Source organism: Puntigrus tetrazona, chromosome 9 (genome assembly GCF_018831695.1).
Source record: "Puntigrus tetrazona isolate hp1 chromosome 9, ASM1883169v1, whole genome shotgun sequence".
Taxonomy (NCBI): Eukaryota; Metazoa; Chordata; class Actinopteri; order Cypriniformes; family Cyprinidae; genus Puntigrus; species Puntigrus tetrazona.
Window position 1 is genome coordinate 24,039,670 of NC_056707.1, and position 18,311 is coordinate 24,057,980.

The 18,311-nt window shown below is 36.0% G+C and overlaps 1 protein-coding gene across 1 annotated transcript in view; it reads left to right on the top strand.

Annotated features, from left to right (window-relative positions):
- Positions 1–1,182: 1,182 nt before the first annotated feature.
- scn1laa (sodium channel, voltage-gated, type I-like, alpha) overlaps positions 1,183–18,311 on the top strand; it is a 45,883-nt gene continuing 28,754 nt past the window's right edge. The window contains exons 1-9 of the mRNA XM_043248037.1: positions 1,183–1,320; positions 10,663–10,982; positions 11,564–11,682; positions 12,846–12,935; positions 13,028–13,156; positions 14,334–14,425; positions 15,608–15,844; positions 17,347–17,410; positions 17,522–17,663. Of these exons, the coding sequence (XP_043103972.1) occupies positions 10,716–10,982; positions 11,564–11,682; positions 12,846–12,935; positions 13,028–13,156; positions 14,334–14,425; positions 15,608–15,844; positions 17,347–17,410; positions 17,522–17,663 (1,140 nt within the window). The 5' untranslated portion in view covers positions 1,183–1,320; positions 10,663–10,715. The remainder of the gene's footprint in view (positions 1,321–10,662; positions 10,983–11,563; positions 11,683–12,845; positions 12,936–13,027; positions 13,157–14,333; positions 14,426–15,607; positions 15,845–17,346; positions 17,411–17,521; positions 17,664–18,311) is intronic.

Sequence of the window (18,311 nt, forward strand, 5' to 3'; positions counted from 1 at the left end):
TGTACTTAAAAGTCTCTATTTCCACTCACTAATTTTGTACTTAATATATTACAAAATATTCTGTAGTAGCTATTCCTAAACCACACCTAATTGGACTCAACTGTGCTATTTTGGTATGCCATGAATATGAACTAAAATGTGCTTTTAACATATTATCTGTATTTAAAATGGCTTTTAGTTGTAGAAAAATGCATGAAAAATAGATCCAAATGGGTTTTCTATAATAATCAGATGCTTTTAGATTTATGTTAAGTACTAAATAATAATGTTTAGTATAGTAAGTTCTAAATTCGTGAAAATAGATCACTTTAATTGCATTATAGAAGGGAACCCAAACGCTGCTCACGTGATTGAACGCTAGATGGCGCGCGCACGCTGCGCTGTGCTCGTCTGAAGCGCGTGACCGGCGCTTTTTTTGCGCTGATCACGCGCGCTGGAAATTAAATCGATTAAACTACAAAATTGACGTTTTTATGAACCCGCTTTAAAAAGGTCTGTGAAGTACGTAAAGTCTATTAAATGTTGGCTAATTTAAATCGAAAGGTGAATTATTGTGAGATTTAATTTTAACGGTGCTTCACAGAAGGATAAATGTCTTTTATTTTCTATATCAGGGAAGCCGTGTTGATATTTTACAGTACTGATGTTTCATTAAATAAAATATAAGATAAAGTGACTTCGGATTTGTCTTTTTTAGCAGCGCAGCGTCATCTAAAATCTATTTAATGGCATGGGGCGGGGCAAACAAAACGCCGCAACGAGTAAAACGCATACAGAATTAAATCAAGATGAAAAAAAGACGTGTGAGATCACTTCTTGGCTTATTGCAGTCGCGCGTAATCTTCCTGGCGTCGGTTTCTGTCAACTTCTGAAAATTTAGGACCCCCACTATGGCGAAGGTCAGGGTTTATCATTCATAAACAAACGTTCCCCATTGGACGGCCGCGATGTTACGTCAGCGCCGCGTCATTAATATTCATGAGGAAAGGCGTTGCCAACTGAAGGTGCGTACGGCAGCGCTGCTTAATATTCATGAGCTCAGCCTCGGGCATAGTAGAATCGGTGATTTCGCTCTGGGTCTAATGAGTAACCGGAAGCGCTCATCTCTGCGATCTCAAGCACTTCGCTCTTTTTGATCACAGTCTTGTGCGATTTTTTTTTTCTTGCCTCGATCCCTTGGAGTTTACTTACTCGGGTAAAGTTGCTCACACTGCCTGTTCTCCTCCACCTCGGATCAGCGCATCAAGTTTTGCTCCCGGACGCCGAGGATTAATCCTCTCCTCACGTTGGCAGACGTTCACTGATTTTTGCTGGAAGATGGTGAGTGGATCGCAAAGCGCTCATGAAAGCTATTACAAATTTATGGTCAATAAAAAAAGTGCTCCAGGTTATAATTAAATGCAAACATTGCCGGATGCATAGAAGAGTTATGTTTGTGTCTAGTTTGAGCTCGATTGTGATTATACAGTAGCGTGCGTAGCTTTTTTATTATTCGTATTTATTATTTTCTCATTCACACATATTTCGTTTTTAACGGTGACTTACATAAGTAGCATTAGTTGGCTGTGATAGGCTAATTTTTCTGTTGCTGTATTACACAGAGTAGCCTAAGTCGTTTAACATAACAGCATTAGATGAAAAGAAAAAGTTATTTATACATCTGTAACGTTACACGGATTGATTTGTTTGGTTTTTTCGACATTCCGTCGTGGCGCAGTCATTTCTAAATGCCAGGATTAGACTGCGCCACAGGTCCTGTGCTTTAATTTAACATTTAGCGTTTTACAATGCATTTGATCGATGCGGTGTTCAAACGCCCGTAATCTTGAAAAAGCGACCATCCTCGGTTTTGTTTTTTTATTTTCGCGCTGTGGGTTTTTTGGGAGACATGTCAACTGCCCTGACCCTGGTCGACGCCCTGGAAATCCACTTTTCCAGCGATTGATTCTTGAATCTGCGGTGGAAGAGATGCCACGGGATAAAACTAGTTCATTCTGCTCACACGAAGTTGTATTTATCTACGTTAGACTTCTAAACCACGTTTAATTGGACTTCGGTAATGAACTATGTGCCGTTCGATTCATTTCCAGGAGTCGGTTCATTCGAACGATTCGTTCTATATAGCTCACGTAATCTTGACATGTTGTTGTGGCTTATTATCAGAATTACGTTGAAAGTACATTTACAATTACGTTTTCTGGTTATAAATACATAATGTTTTGTATCTCCGCGTGTAATTCCGGTTCCAGTATATTTTAGATCCCACAAACACAAATTCAAACTAAATTAATTGACATAAAATTAATTTTATTGAGGCGTTTCACATCCATGCTGTAGTGCATGATCATAGAAAGTCAAACCTAAGCCAGTCCAAGTCATATTTTCCATCAGTTTCCACCGGTTTTTGGATACGAGTCGTTGATTTGCTGATTCGAAAACTGCTCTGACTCGTGAACTGATTTAGCGCGAATTGTTCAGTGACAAAGATTCATCCAAAAGATTCGACTCGAAAGAGCGAATTGCTTCGCTTCTGTTCACTTTTCCAGCTTTTGATGCGTGTGGACGAGATAATCAAGCAGCTTGGCGAGTCCATTCAGTGCTTACAACGACAGTTACTAAGAACTAAGTTTTATTTGACTGCATCTGATGGAAAAGTGATTATTTACGAAGAAAGCAAGATAAAAAGGCACGTCCTTCTGTTCCGCCCACCTCAGCTGAACACAACCGTCTAGAAGGCGCCAATTCAAATTAAATCAGATATTTCTCCTCAGGCAGGCAGACGGTCAATATGAAGGCTTTCTTCGCCCGTTACATAAGATGCGAGAAATGGTTCTTGCGTTATAATATAATAATACTCAGAAAATCTCTACGACGCTTTCGCCTGTCAATCACCGGGCAGGTGGGCGGGGCTTGCGGCGCTCTAATTCAATGGATAAAAATGCAAAAGACCGAAAAACGCAAGCAATTTTGCTTCTGTAATTTGATACATCTATACATTCAAATACCAAAGAGGACGCTATCTTTGAGTCTTTGAATTGATCAGATATTGAAAAGTAAGGAGTGTTGACATCAGTTCTCACCACTTTGGCTCCATATAGACGACTACATTTCTATTTGAAATATATTTTATAACGTAATTTATGCTTGTGATGAAAAGCCAAAGTCGCACCATGATTACTCCAAGCTTCATGATCTTTCAGAAATCGTGCTAATATGCTGATTCGCTACTCAAAAACATTATTATTAATGCTTTTGTGGAAACTGTAATGCATTTGTGTTTATCAGGGTTCGATTAATTTTTTTATTTAGTTATTTTAATTAAAAAATATCTTTGCTTTCACTTTTGATGAATTCACTGCCCGTTTAAATTTTGCATGCTTTTAAAATATAAACTTTAAACTGAGCACCAATATTGAAAATTGTGAAAATGACACTCAATGTTAAATAATAATATCGCAGTAGAGCTTTTTGGTGGCTCTTAAAAGAGAAATAGTTGTTTTTCGCTCGCTCGCTCAGGTCCGTTCTGTTCTATACGCAAAGTATCAGTATTAAAAAGCATTATAATCTGACAGGAGGCATCAATGAATATGGGCTGTTAGATCCATTACTGAGCACGGTTTGTGATTCAGAAGCGTTTTGCTAAGTGCTCCTGGAGGTTTTTGGTTTCGCTCCAGCGTATATGGGAAACTTAATGTTTTTCCTCACAAGGCAATGGGAAACACTTGAAGTGCCTGGCGGGATGGCTCTGACTGAATCCTTTTGTGGATGTGGCTTCACTTTCTGGCGGAAAAGCTCAGTCCGAGGATTGTGCGGTGACCAACAGAGAGAGAGAGAGAGAGAGAGAGAGAGAGAGGTGGGGTGATTTGCATAATGTAAACCAAATTGTTCATTCAGACGTTGAGAGCTGCACAACGCTGCTTAAAAATGATTTTCAATAGTACCAACTAGGGATGCAAAAAAAGGCCGAAAACCAAAACACCCGACGAAATTATGCCAATTATTAATACCATTGCATTTATGGCTGTGACTGTGTACTAACCTTAATGTTAATTTATGCAATTGCAATGTCTCGATTTTGCTAAAGCTTCAGAGAATAAATTAATTGCTAATTATTTTGTTTAACACATTGCAACAATGCGCAGCATAAAATAAAATTCAGACTAAAATGTTTAACTTGACCCTGCTCGTGTGTACGTTAAATAATAACGTACAGGCCTGAAAGGTCGTAAAAATAAATGTTTGAGTGCATTTAGGTCAAGTGCATTTCAATTTTTGCTCTGTAGGAGAAAGTGCATTCAGAACAAGTGCGACTGCTTAAAAAAACAGCAATATTTTCTTTGTAGGCCTTCAACATAATAGTGCATCTAAACAAAGACCGCCATAGCTCATATTGTAACTGTAGAACGCTAGCAGTAACAAAAGCACCAAGAACTGCCTTGTCCGCCACCGACGGAGTGTGCATTCGGTGCATCCCTAGTACAAAGCTATATAAACGTATATACATACTATCGATATCAATTAACAGTCGTTTTACATCTTTACTAAATACAGTTTCGTATGATCAGATTTTCCTTGTTTTAATCAGCACAGGTCAGAATAAGTATATTGTTTCATGTTTTCACAAGCAGGGCTGAGATTAGTTTATGCTTGTTTTGATATTTTATTTTATTCGAGCCATTAAAGTATGCACTTCACTTGCATTATTTTCCGGTTTAAAAAAATGGCTTTTCTTAACGTTATTAACGATGCTGAATAAAACCCATTCTTTGACCCATAAAAAAGTATTGATTTGCTTCGTATTATAATCTTGTAAACATAAAACCTTAATTGCATGATACAGATGACACCGCATCTCATTAATGATCATAGTTTTTACTGTGTTATTTTTAATTAGGCAATGTAGTTATTATGTATCAGACAGTCATTGGTAAATATTATATATACAGAACTATACAGATCATTCCTTACAACATGTGCGTGATGTGCATTATTTTTGTTTTTTCAACTCAACGAACGAAACGTTTTCTACGGACTGATAAAGAGCAGATCGTCCGGCATTTGGTGCAGGGACCTCAGCATCCACTGACAGGTGTATTTGTCTCGCAGAAGAGTCAATATGTCACGAGAAGAGATTAGAGGCTTTGAGCGGGAGTCGGGTTGCTGTTGTCGATGGTAATCGTGTGATGCATATCATGTGTAATTTGGAGTAACCTCAGCCGTCGTTTAAATGTTGACTCGCGGCTCTGTGTGAAGTTTATTTTGGCTCTTTGTTTGGATAACCGGGCCTGTCCGTCAGCTGCTCGGCCGCCAATTAAAACGGATGGCCGCGTCTGCTGGGAACGCGGATGTGGTCAACAACCTGTTAATCTCTCAGAGGACGCGATGTGCTACCTGAAGATGATCGCATTGCAAACTCTTAATGATTCATGATTTAATGGGAGAAAATGTTTGTCAGACCGATCTATTTCAGACACTCGTATGTTGTCTGTAATAGCTTTTTAGTAATGCACATGTCAGAATATCAAAGCCACTCACGTTTAGTTTAAACGACAAAACATTTCACAAAAAGATGAAGAAGGGCAAATTGTTGGAAATGAAGACAAAATGTATTATTCGGTGTTTTTAGTTGACATTTAGTGTTAATTCCAGCTGAATTCTTTTTAGATATAATTAGGTAACGCACTAAAATGCGTACTTTTGTGTAAAATGTGTACAACACAACAGCTGGGTTGCAGAAGTAAAACGTATTTATTTCAGGAAAATGTCATTTTAACAAGAAATGCTGAACCTCGCTTTTGTTGAATCCGTCTGTTCAGATTGATTCAGCTTAGTTTAAAATAATCGTGAATAATCGTCAAAACTACATTAGTTGCAGCAAGCCCACTATTCCTTTAAAAAAGATATATGCCTTAGATAGATAGATAGATAGATAGATAGATAGATAGATAGATAGATAGATAGATATTACAAATAGTAGACAGATAGATATTACACATAGTAGACAGATAGATAGATAGATAGATAGATAGATAGATAGATAGATAGATAGATAGATAGATAGATAGATAGATAGATAGATATTACAAATAGTAGACAGATAGATAGATAGATAGATATTACAAATAGTAGACAGATAGATAGATAGATAGATAGATAGATAGATAGATAGATATTACAAATAGTAGACAGATAGATAGATAGATAGATAGATAGATAGATAGATAGACAGATAGATAGATAGATAGATAGATATTACAAATAGTAGATAGATAGATAGATAGATAGATAGATAGATAGATAGATATGACAAATAGTAGACAGATAGATAGATAGATAGATAGATAGATAGATAGATAGATAGATAGATAGATAGATAGATAGTAAACACTGTAATTATCTTAAAATATGGATTCCTTGAGCAAGCACCTTTACATAAAACAACAATACAGTGCTCCAGTCCATTCTTGAAATGAGATTAAAACACATTCAGTTCATGAAGGTTTAGCTGCTAAACTGTAAACACTTAACAAAACAATAATGCTGGATACGTTATATCCACTGTCATCTACAAAAGACTCTCCGCCTTGACTTCTTCGAAATAAAGAAGACTAGAAGCCAACAAAGATAAAAGCCCAGATTAGAGAAGCAGTCCTCTGTAAAACGAAGAGCGTATAATGCCAATGTGTTTATTCGGTGATATAGATCAGCAACGGGCAAACGATGAAAATATGATGACACGCTGAAGCGATTCAGATTCAACTTTTTCTATTCAACTTTGCGTACTGTTTTCATTTAAGGGTATCTACGCATTCCTTCTTTGTCCGGTTTTCAAATATATTTTGATTCAAATAAAACGCCACTCATATTCTCATAATCTGTTGAACCCTGTGTTGTTTGAAACCCTGTGGAAGTAATGAATGCGAAAAATACTTCTCGAAAAACAGAGCTGTGCATTTCAACATTTAACGCACTATATAGAAATGTATCGCTTGCCGTTCGGTTTAATTGTGTTGCCTGCATGCCGTGTCAAAACAGCTATTTCAGACATATCAAAACACTACAAAAGTCAATAAATATGAACTAGATGATACAGCGGGGCTGTTTTTGTAGTCTGTCAGAGTTTGTAGTCCTCAGTGCATCCCCGCTGCTTCTGAAAGCGCATTGAAATGCAATTAATCATTTGTCTGGCTGTTGTGTCCCGAGTGATGTAGTCGAAATCATAGGATCCTGCAAAGCGCCATGAAATGGATGCAGCTGTAACCCTACAGTTTTGGAATAAAAGGGCAGGAAAAAATGAAATATTACTGTACGGTTCCCAGTGAAAGATTCAATTATTACTAATGCTTTTGCACCAGATGATACGATATAGTTGGTGGTTGTGTGGCCAATCAACATTTGCGTTTGTATCTGTACTACTAAAATTTGATGGCACTTCTAAAGCTGTACCACCAAAGTCATTTTATTGGATTTTTTTGTTTTTTTTTAGATGGGTTGCTTTATGGTCAATTGAAAAGCACAGGAGAAAAGCACAGGACTTGTTTATTCAGATTTCGAGAAATTATGTGGAAAAATGATTTAAATGTGTTACCGAAATATCTATTAATAACAATTAAATTTGAAAAAGTGTAACATTTGTTTGCAAATGAAATGCACTTACTTTGATTTATTTTTATTTATTTAGAGGCATTTCTTTATAAAGGGCCTGAATACCATTTGTATTATTTGGACAGAAAGCGCAGGACTTGTTTTATGCTATTTTTAAGAGTTTAAGTGGAATTCTGCTACAGCACAAGACATTTATCACAACATGACGTACAATTGAAATAGCTTTTTTGTCATTTTAACAGATAAATCTATTGCATTGCGATCCCGATCCTTACTTTACTATCTTTCGCACAGAAATGGACGCTAATAGGAACTGGAAGGATAGAAAAATGGAGGGAATTAATTTTTAAAAGGTCCCTTAAAAATAGACCAGGAGAGAGACATGAGTAAGGGTTCGAGAAGATAAATGAGAGGGTCCGAGTGGAATAATTCATGGGATATTGTTCATTAAGTTGGGTGAGCAGATTGCGAGGCCGAACGCGTCTGTTGTGCTTTTGTCTTAGTGAGAATTAAATGAAGACTACAGTTCTCTCACATCTTACACTTTCTTTTTCAAAGAGGAGACCTTTATTAACATCGAAGCTTTCGGGAAAAACCTTTAACAAACATTTCATTGCATACAAGGTTCTATGATTATCAAAAAAACATCCTGGAATCCCAAAATGGTTCTTTTGTGGGGAACAGCTTTTATAGCTTTTATACTAAGCACATTAATGTTTTCACCATTGTTGTTTTCCAACCAGAATTCTAATCCTGTATATTTCCACCGTGATTTGTGAATATCTGATATCTGATAAGATTTCTGATATCTCAAAGAAATGATGCCCCTCTTAGTGACCCGAAGACTGATTATTATATGGTTACGCAATTAAGAAATGCTATCTGATAACGATGGTTAGTATGCAGAGGAAATGTCTTGACTGTGTTTCATGGCTCCAGTGTTGTGTCAGGTTCTTTGATGGTTTATACCGCGTTTGCTTTCTGGAGTGAAACGTGGTCTTCCCTCAACAAAGTGCAGAGTTGGTTTACCACTCTTGCGAGCTCTTTATGGTGATGGTTTTCCAGTGAACACCTATTAGAGTTGTTTCTTCAGTGGTCGGGCCTATAGTGATTCATCTGAAATGAGGGACATCATCTCCTCCTTCACTAATTGGGCTAACGCCACAAATACTGGCTAAAGACCGCACTGATTGAGTTTGTGAACACATTGATTGCATGGCCTGCCTTTTCAGCTTTAAAAAGCTGAAAGCATGCGCAAATACGACAAACTGTTTTTGTACGGTACAGAATACGATTTTAGAGCTCAACTTGACACTTAAACACAAATCTCAAGTTTTTAAGCTACATGCATCCACTAAACTCTGCACAGTCCTTCAGCTTGTCCTGATTTACTTTTGCTCTGTCTTTGATAATGATTCAGATTCAACGCTGTTGATTAAATAGCTATGAAATATCCCACAGACTCCGCTTGTTTGTTCTTGCGGACGTTTTGCGTGACTTGGAATTAGAAAACAATTCATTTTCTTTCTACCATTGTTGCCAGATTTCAGTCCTGATTTGAAAACTTCATTTTGGGAAACAGTTATGGGGTTTCTTTCCCAAGATATGGCCGCTTTCTGGGCTAATTTTTTAAGGGGCAGTTAATTTCCGATTTTTTTTTTTTTTTGGCTGATTTAAAATAAACAGACAGTAACTGAAAGGGACTTTCTTTTTGTCCACTGATATTGTCAGGCTTCATAAGCTTTTGATTGGATGTGCAGTTTTCCTGTTGCAGGCACAAAATGTTCAGATTCGATTAAGTCAACATTAAAAGGTAAAACGCTTATAAAACGCTGATAAAACGCTTAGCCTTTGTAATTAAAGAGATAGTTCATCCAAAAACAAAACCTTCTGTCATGAATTACCCACCCTCATGTTGTTCATCACCGGAACACAAATGAAGATATTTTTAATGAAATCCGAGTCCTCTCTGACCCTCAGTAGACAGCAACACAATTGACATTTTCCCACATCTAGAAACATAGCGAGGACACTGTGACTCAAACGTAAAGCTTTGAGAGTATTTAAAGTATCTGTATTGGGAATCCAGTAAAATAAGTAGGTGGTTGTGTGATTATGAATTTTTCCCGTTGGTCTGAAGTTTTCAAACCTCAGTTGGGGTGACCCATGAACTGAATATGCATGAAGTTGTCCTGCGTCCAAATGCTGATTTAAATGACCACCTTAACCAGCAAGAACAAACATGAACATTTGCACTTATATAGCGTCTTTTAACAGGCCAAGGGTCATTTCTTTAAATAAAATCACATGCAATGTCAAGTAAAGCCAAGTAGAAGCGAGGTGTGGTGGTTCACTAGTTAGTGCTGTTTTTTTTGATGCTGGTTGGTTAGTAAGGGATGTTGTTGATCCACCAGTAAGGGCTGTAGCAAATTAAAGGGACCGTTCACCCAAAAATAAACATTTGCTTTTAATAACTGACCCTGTGGCCATCCAAAAATGTAGAACGGCAAAGAAGCCAAATCTGTGGTCCTTGTTTTTTCATAAAATGCACGTCAGTGGCAGCCTTTGTTTGAGAATGAATAAAAATCAAATTAAGAAGAAAAGAAATGCATATCCCGACAATATGACTCATAAAGCGATTATATTATTTACAACATTATTATCCGTGATGCAAAATCTATATATTCAGTTAATGTAAATGAATTAATAATTTAAAAAAAACTTTGCATACAACTGTTATTTAAATGCGTGCAAGTCCATAAATGAATAAGTGAAATGCATGTTAATAAAAATCGTTTAGGTTGTTAAAAAAAGGTTTAGTCAGGTTGGACTGTATTCATTTATTTGTGTGACATGCATAACCCTGATTCCTGAAGATCTCTGTTTCTGATAGCTGATGGTTTCGAGTAAGGCGAGGCGTGTGCATCACTCATAGGATGCTTTTTCTCTTTGTGGTTCCGGAAAGGTTTTTATAGAAAGCTAACCATACAATTACCGATCACATTTAATGTGTTTCTGACTCAGTCTCTTTCTCTCTTTTCTCCGTGTTTCTGCCAGTTGTTTCTCGTGCAGACGTGTAGCGAATCACTCTGAAGATTCAGGATGAGAAAATGGCGCATTCGTTTACTCCACCAGGACCGAAAAGTTTCCGTAAGTTCACCCGTGAATCTCTTAAGGCCATCGAGAGCCGGATCGCCGAGGAGAACGCCAGGAAGTCCAAGGACAAGCAGGAGAGAAATAAAGACAATGAATGCGGAAAGAAACCCAACAGTGGCCTGGAGGCCGGGAAGAATCTGCCCTTCATATACGGAGACGTTCCCAGAGGACTGGTGTCCACACCACTGGAGGACCTGGACCAGTTCTACAGCAATCAGACAGTGAGTTTGGATTTACATTTCTCAACAAAACCGTCAGAGTCCACAAAAAGGTACTGCAGGGGTTCTAAAGCATGACCATCAGGGACCAACTGAGATTTAAAGGCTAACCTCAATCTTAGCAAAAATGCATTGAAAGAAACTTTTGAAACATATAAAATAAAAATTATTTTTTTAATTTAATAAAGTGAAAATTTAAATAAAAAGCTATTTTATGGTCAAAAATAACATTTTCAGTAAATTATGTTTTTAATGTTTAAATGCAAATTGAGAAGAATCAATCGTATTCTATGTTTGTTTTTGTGCATGATTTATTTATATATTTAATGATATAAGTAAAAATGCGTAATACATTTCTATAATAATATAAAAAATTATATATATATATATATATATACACTATATATATATACACTATATATATATATATATATATATATATATATATATATATATATATATATATATATATATATATATATATATATATATATATATAAAAATTCTGCTATTATTATTTATTATTATTACTTAGTTTTGCCTATCTTTAACGTATTCATCTTTTTCATCTCCCTCTTGTTTAGACTTTTATAGTAGTGAACAGAAAAAAGACAATCACCCGTTTCAACGCCGCTCCTGCCTTGTATATCTTCAGTCCCTTCAACCTTCTAAGGAGAATATCAATTAAGATTTTGGTACATTCATATCCTTCTCAACTGCTGAAACGTGCCTTGCTGTGATGGTTGGATCTCGGATTGGATCGTGGAAGGTTTTTACCGTTTAATCCATAGTATCGGTAGTTTACAACGCAAAAACGAGGGATTGATTTGTAATGAGTGTAAATAATTCAATGAAAACTATCATGATGGATCATGACATTGCTCTCAGAAACCAGGTTCAAGGTCGAAGGAAACATGACCCAGATGGCATTGAAGACAGGTTCGCTTCAGGATAAACATGCCTTGTCTGAGAGATTATTAGCAGCTGGGAGCCTGAAGCTGTGGCTTTCCGACCCCGATGTTTAATGTAAAGCATAATCAGTTGAGAACCGCTTTAGCATTCAATAATTTATCAAAAAATCTATTTTAAATTGATTATCATGAATGAAATTTTACTCCACACACACACACACACACACACACACACACACACACACACACACACACACACACACACACACACACACACACACACACACACACACACACACACACACCTATTTTCACACTCACACACACACACACACACACACACACTCACACAACATTTGTTCACACACACTCACATTCACACATTTTACACACACTCACACACGCTCACTCACAATGACACACACTGACACACACACACACACACACACACCTATTTTCAAGTGCAAATTTGTTAATTATTTTAAGAATGAAACCTTAAAAACTTTAACACTGTGAAATATTATTACAATTTAAAATAACTTTTTCTATTTCAATGTATTTTTAATTGTAATGCAATGCTAAATTTTCAGTATCATTACTCCAGTCTTCAGAAATCATTGTCAAAAACATTTGATTGCTATCATTTATGAAATATATATATATATATATAACATTTTATTGTGTGTCAGTGTGAAAACAACCATGTATGTGTGGAAACCATTATGGTTTTTCAGGATTTTTTTGAGGAATAGAAAGTTTAAAAGTACAGCATTTATTTTAATATATTTTCTTTATATATTTATTATACTATAAATGCATGCATTTTAACTTTTGATCAATTTAATGTGTCTTTGATGGCTAAAAATATAATTTTTTTCATCGCTAGTTTACCGACCCCAATCTTTTGAATGCTGCTGTAGTTCCGTCGCATTGTTTCCTTGACTGCAGCTTTCACGTTGTTCAGCATGTTCATAATGTTCACTATACTGACAAACTGCGCTTTCATGACCTTCTCGCAACCTCCAGACTGGTCCAAGAACGTAGAGTGAGTTGATCTCTTTGCTGCTTTTCAAGTATAGTGCAGAAATATTCACCGTGTTTGCTCTGTGCAGTAACCGAGGCTCTTGTTCTTAACAGGTACGCCTTCACTGGGATATACACTTTTGAAGCGCTTACAAAGATCATTGCGAGGGGGTTCTGTGTCGGACAGTTCACGTTCCTTAGAGACCCGTGGAACTGGTTGGATTTTGTGGTTATAGTCATGGCGTAAGTATGCTAAGACTTTGGGAAATATCGGGACATATTGGTCCAGCTGACCAGGTTTATTCTGCCTTTAAAATTGTCTCTAAAAACACTTTTCTTTTTGGCTCACATCACCAAGACCTGTGTTTTTTTAACTCCTTCACTGAAATTAAGTTTTTTATTAAACTCACTTTCAGTATCCAGTCAATTCCATAATGATAAAAGTCCCATCACACATATTTGAGAGTGCTGTGGACAAAATTGGCCTGGTAAATGACAAATCTTAATGTAAATCTATAGGTTGAAGCACGTTTATTTTGAAATGCATTATAAAAGTATTGAATTGGTAGATTACATGATTAGAGCAAAACAAGATTTCAGCCCAGTCCTAGACTAAATGTAAATCATAGCTGTTTGAGCTGAAAGGAACTGATCTAAAAACATGCCAGCGCATTTGTTTTGTCTTAAGATCCACACCAGCAATGTTTTTTTTTAAGGTAAGTTTATAAAAATGTAAAAAATGTCCTATTTGAATATGGCAAAGCCCTGTCTATGAAACTATGAAGGTAGAGTAAAAAAACAAGATAGGGTTTTCTTTTTTTGGTTGTTGAAAAAAAAACAAAACAAAAACAAAACTTATTTATGACAGAAAGCTTTATTTAAAAAATGCTAAACCTTTTAATAGTTTTTATTTTATTTTATTTATGTGAAATACATTGTATTATTAATGTATATTATAATATATATAGTATATTAAATTCAAAATATGTTTATACACTTATTTGCTAAAACACTTAATGACTTTTTATTTATTTATTTAATTTGAATTCCAATTTAATTTAATAAGTTTAATTAATAAATAAATATAATCTTAAATGATGGATCCTTAATTCATAATTAGTTAATAAAATGTCCATAAAGACCATTAGCGTCTCTGGTGCCCATCAGCTTTATTTGTATCTGTGCATTTGGTCCCACAGGTTTGTTACAGAGTTTATACACATAGGCAATGTATCAGCTCTCCGCACATTCAGGGTACTCAGAGCTTTGAAAACTATTTCAGTAATCCCAGGTAAGCAGAGAACACGCTTAGGTGTACGTCGTCAGTGTGACCTCCGAACCCGACTGCAACCCTGTGTCTCGAACCTTCCTGTGTGTTGTATGTCTGGCCGTGTTTGATTTCCCACCCTCCATGTTTCAGATATGTAACAGAGTTTGTGGATCTGGGTAGTGTGTCTGCGCTGCGAGCGTTCAGAGTACTCCGAGCCCTGAAAACTATATCGGTCATCCCAGGTGAGAGTCAGGGCAGAGGTCAGGGTCACAGATGCTGACACTGCTTTCTTTAAGCATGTCACGTTCTTTTCTAAGTGCTTAAATTAATCTTTTTCCAGTTTTCTTTTCAGTTGTTCTTGCTTTGATTCATGATCGGTTGCATGCAAAAAAAAAAAAAAAAAAAAAAGTGGCATCTGTTTCCGATCTTAATGTGTTAAATCTTTTTCTTTCTTTTTTTTTGAAAAAAAAATCTTGAATCAGTGTGCTGGTTTACTACAAAAGTACTTAAAGCACACACCCTCAGGTCATCCAAGATGTACACGAGTTTATTCCTTTATTTATTTAAGGAAGTTTGGAGAATTATATCACTTGCTCACCAGTGGATCCTCTGCAGTGAATGGGTGCCGTCAGAATCAGAGTCCAAAAAGCGGATAAAAACATCACAATAATTTACACTTATGCCAGATTATGATGGATTTATTTATTTTGAACAAATGTAAGCCCTTTCGCTCTACAAGAGTGACCGGAGTGGTGTGGATAACTTGTGGATTGTTGGATCAGCTGTTAAGAATCTCATTCTGATGGCACCCATTCACCGGTGGGTAAGTGATTGCAATGTTTTTCTGATGAAAAAACATACTCCTCTACAACTTGGATATCCTGAAGGTGAGCGCATTTTCAGCAAATGCTCTCCTTTAACAGTCCCTGTAATGATGAAATCGGAGCTAGATTCATTATTTGATGTTTTTGCTTCTCCTCTCCTTTTGTGATGACTTTGTTTGTACCGTAGCCGTCTTGCATGATTTTGCGTAGCCACTGTTTAGTTGTTACGAGCTGTTATGTGATACATGAAATACTACCGTGAGCTGTGATTGACTCTTATAACATAAAGAAAAGAAAAACATATCAATGGTAAAATTGATATACATACATATACACGCATTCATTCATGGTGCAAAATATTGTAATGCATTAATTACAAACTACTCTTACATGAGAGAATAGCCTTCAAATGTCTAAAATGTTAAATTAATTCTCATATTATTATTCTCCTATTTTATACCGTTCAGTGCTTTGTTACAATCTGTGTTGTTAAAAGCACTATATAAATAAAAGTGGTCGATTGATCAAAATATAAGACTTGGAAGTGAATTTTGCACGGTTTAAATTGGAATTTGACAAGATGTACTCTGTTTTGCGCAGGCCTGAAAACAATCGTTGGAGCTCTGATCCAGTCAGTGAAGAAGCTGTCAGATGTGATGATCTTGACCCTTTTTTGCCTAAGCGTCTTTGCTTTGGTCGGACTGCAGCTGTTCATGGGGATTCTGAAAAACAAATGTGTGATCCTGCCATCCGATTACAACTTATCTGTTTATATGATTAACAAGACAGAGGACTGTTACGAACTGGACTTCTGTAAGAACTACATTAACAATCCGAGTAAGTTCATTTTCGTTGTTTTCCTTACGGGAATAGAATAGAATCCGAAGCAGCTGCATTAATTGCGCAATGATTATCGACACACTTCTTTTGTTGTGAAAACTCACCATTAATCAATATGCAGTTATTTTTACTGACAGTAGAAGGACAATAAAGGAATATACAGTACGCATGTCGATATAAACTGGGCAAAACCCAGTTCTGAATGAGTCACAAACAGACACATTGAATTAAACCTGGCTCAAAATACTAAATACTGCACCTAGGTTTTCAACTGTTGGCAAACAAGAATTCATTTATCCATCCAACCATGTATATCAATGCATTTTGCAGTACATTTATCCGTCAATACATATATACATCCATACATTTCACCAGAAAACCACAAAAAATTATATAAATTAGCAACTGTGCAAGATTAATGTATGGTACAGAGCATTGCAATCAGATTTTATTGCTTCATGTGACTGTTCAAGCCCCCCAGAGGGGCTGATCCTTTGCATCTTCATCCACAAATTTTATCTGAAGAGAGGTTTTAGTATATCTGAAAACTTTCAGTCAACGTTTTGATCAGGACCTGTATAAACCCAGTAAAGAGTGACAGGTGCAACTACAATATAGACCTCAAGAGGAAATATTGTGAGTGTGTAAGTGATCTGTACATCTGCCAGACAGCCAGCTGTCATCATTCAGTATTATGGACATTTACATTAGCGCCAGCCACGAAAAACCAGTTTGAGAGAAAGAGGAAGAGGAATTCCACCTTACTCATAGGGGGCGAAATATGATATCCATCGGAAAGTACTTTAGCGGGATGGGGGGAAAGCTATCGTAGGGGTGAGGTAATCTGGCCGCCGCTTGCTGAGAACAATGCCTTCCACGTTTATCATCTATCATTTATGATTCTGTTGGTATTTTGACATTTCACTCATTTGCGTAAGGGCTTGGCCGTTAAAAAAAACAACAACAAAAACAGATGGAGGAAAATGGTCAAAAAAAGCGTTAAAAATTATCTCAATTATGAAAATGGTAATGTATTAAGGTTTTTTGGGTGCTCTCCAAAAATAAATAAATACAAAAGCACCAAGACTGAAAATGATATTAAATATTAATATATTAAAACTGCTCCATTTTTGCACAAAAGTTCTTTATTGTTTTTGGTGCCAAAATTAGACCTGAACAGAACAATTAAGAAAGTGGTCATATTTTTATTTTTGGTTTAAAAAATACTAAATGTATGGTCATATACTAGGACAATTTTATTGCGAAAATAGGGTAGTCTTGACCATTTTCATTATTCATCAATTTTCTGAACTAAAATTTGTCATATTGTCATTTTAGTGGGGAAAAAATACCTGTGAAGAATATTAAAATATACATGTAAAAAATATGAATCAACCTATGATGATAACCAATTTACTCATGTGTTTTAGTACAAATCAACTAATACACCTTAGCTTTTTATGTTCTATTATGAATAGTATTCTTCTTTTTCCTTGTAGGTAATCATTATATCCAAACAGGAAAAAAAGATGCTATGATATGTGGAAGAAGCAGTGATGCTGGGTAAGCCATGTTTATCTAATTTTTTCATTAATCTTGGCATCGTCTTCACTTCAAACATAACCAAGAGCATGTTACATTGCATGGTGACTTTCTTAAATTTGTGCATTTCAGGCAGTGTCCAGAAAATTATGTCTGTATAAAAGCAGGTTTCAATCCAGATTATGGTTACACAAGCTTTGATTCCTTTGGCTGGGCCTTCCTTTCCTTATTCAGATTGATGACTCAAGACTACTGGGAGAATCTTTACCAACAGGTGCTTTTGTTTTGTTTTTGTAGAGGAAACCAAATTTGAATGATTATTCTTGGTTTTTGTGTAACACGAAAGATGTTTTGCAGAATTAGTTTTTCCTTATATGATAAAAGTAGACAAATTCCAGGTCTGTCAAGCTTCAGAAAGGTTGCTGGTTGATTGCTGGTGTGAGGAACAGACGGAAAAGTTGTTCCTTGCCATCCATTGTGATCAAAACTATTGTTCCATGAGAAATGAACCTATGCAGTTTCTTCTCTGTCTATTTCTGTATATAATTTCCATCTGTTCACACAAATCAGTCATTTAATTTAGTGACCATATAGACTATTTTATGGTCTCCATCCACATTCACTGTATGGAAAAGAAAATAATCATACAGAATGTAAAGGATGTTGTTCGTTGTAAACTCATCATTCAACTCACCCCAAGTTAATAAATTGAGTTTTACCATTTTGGAACCTATTCTAATCTAATCTCCAGGTCTGGCAATAGCACTTTTAGCATAGCATAGCATAGACCATTGAATTCAATTAGACCAGTAGCGTCACGTTCAAAAATGACCAAAGAAGAGTCTAGTTTTAAATAGGAAAACTATCAAAATTCTTTGGTAATTTTTGAATTGCGATTCTACTAGTGTAATTGGATTTAATG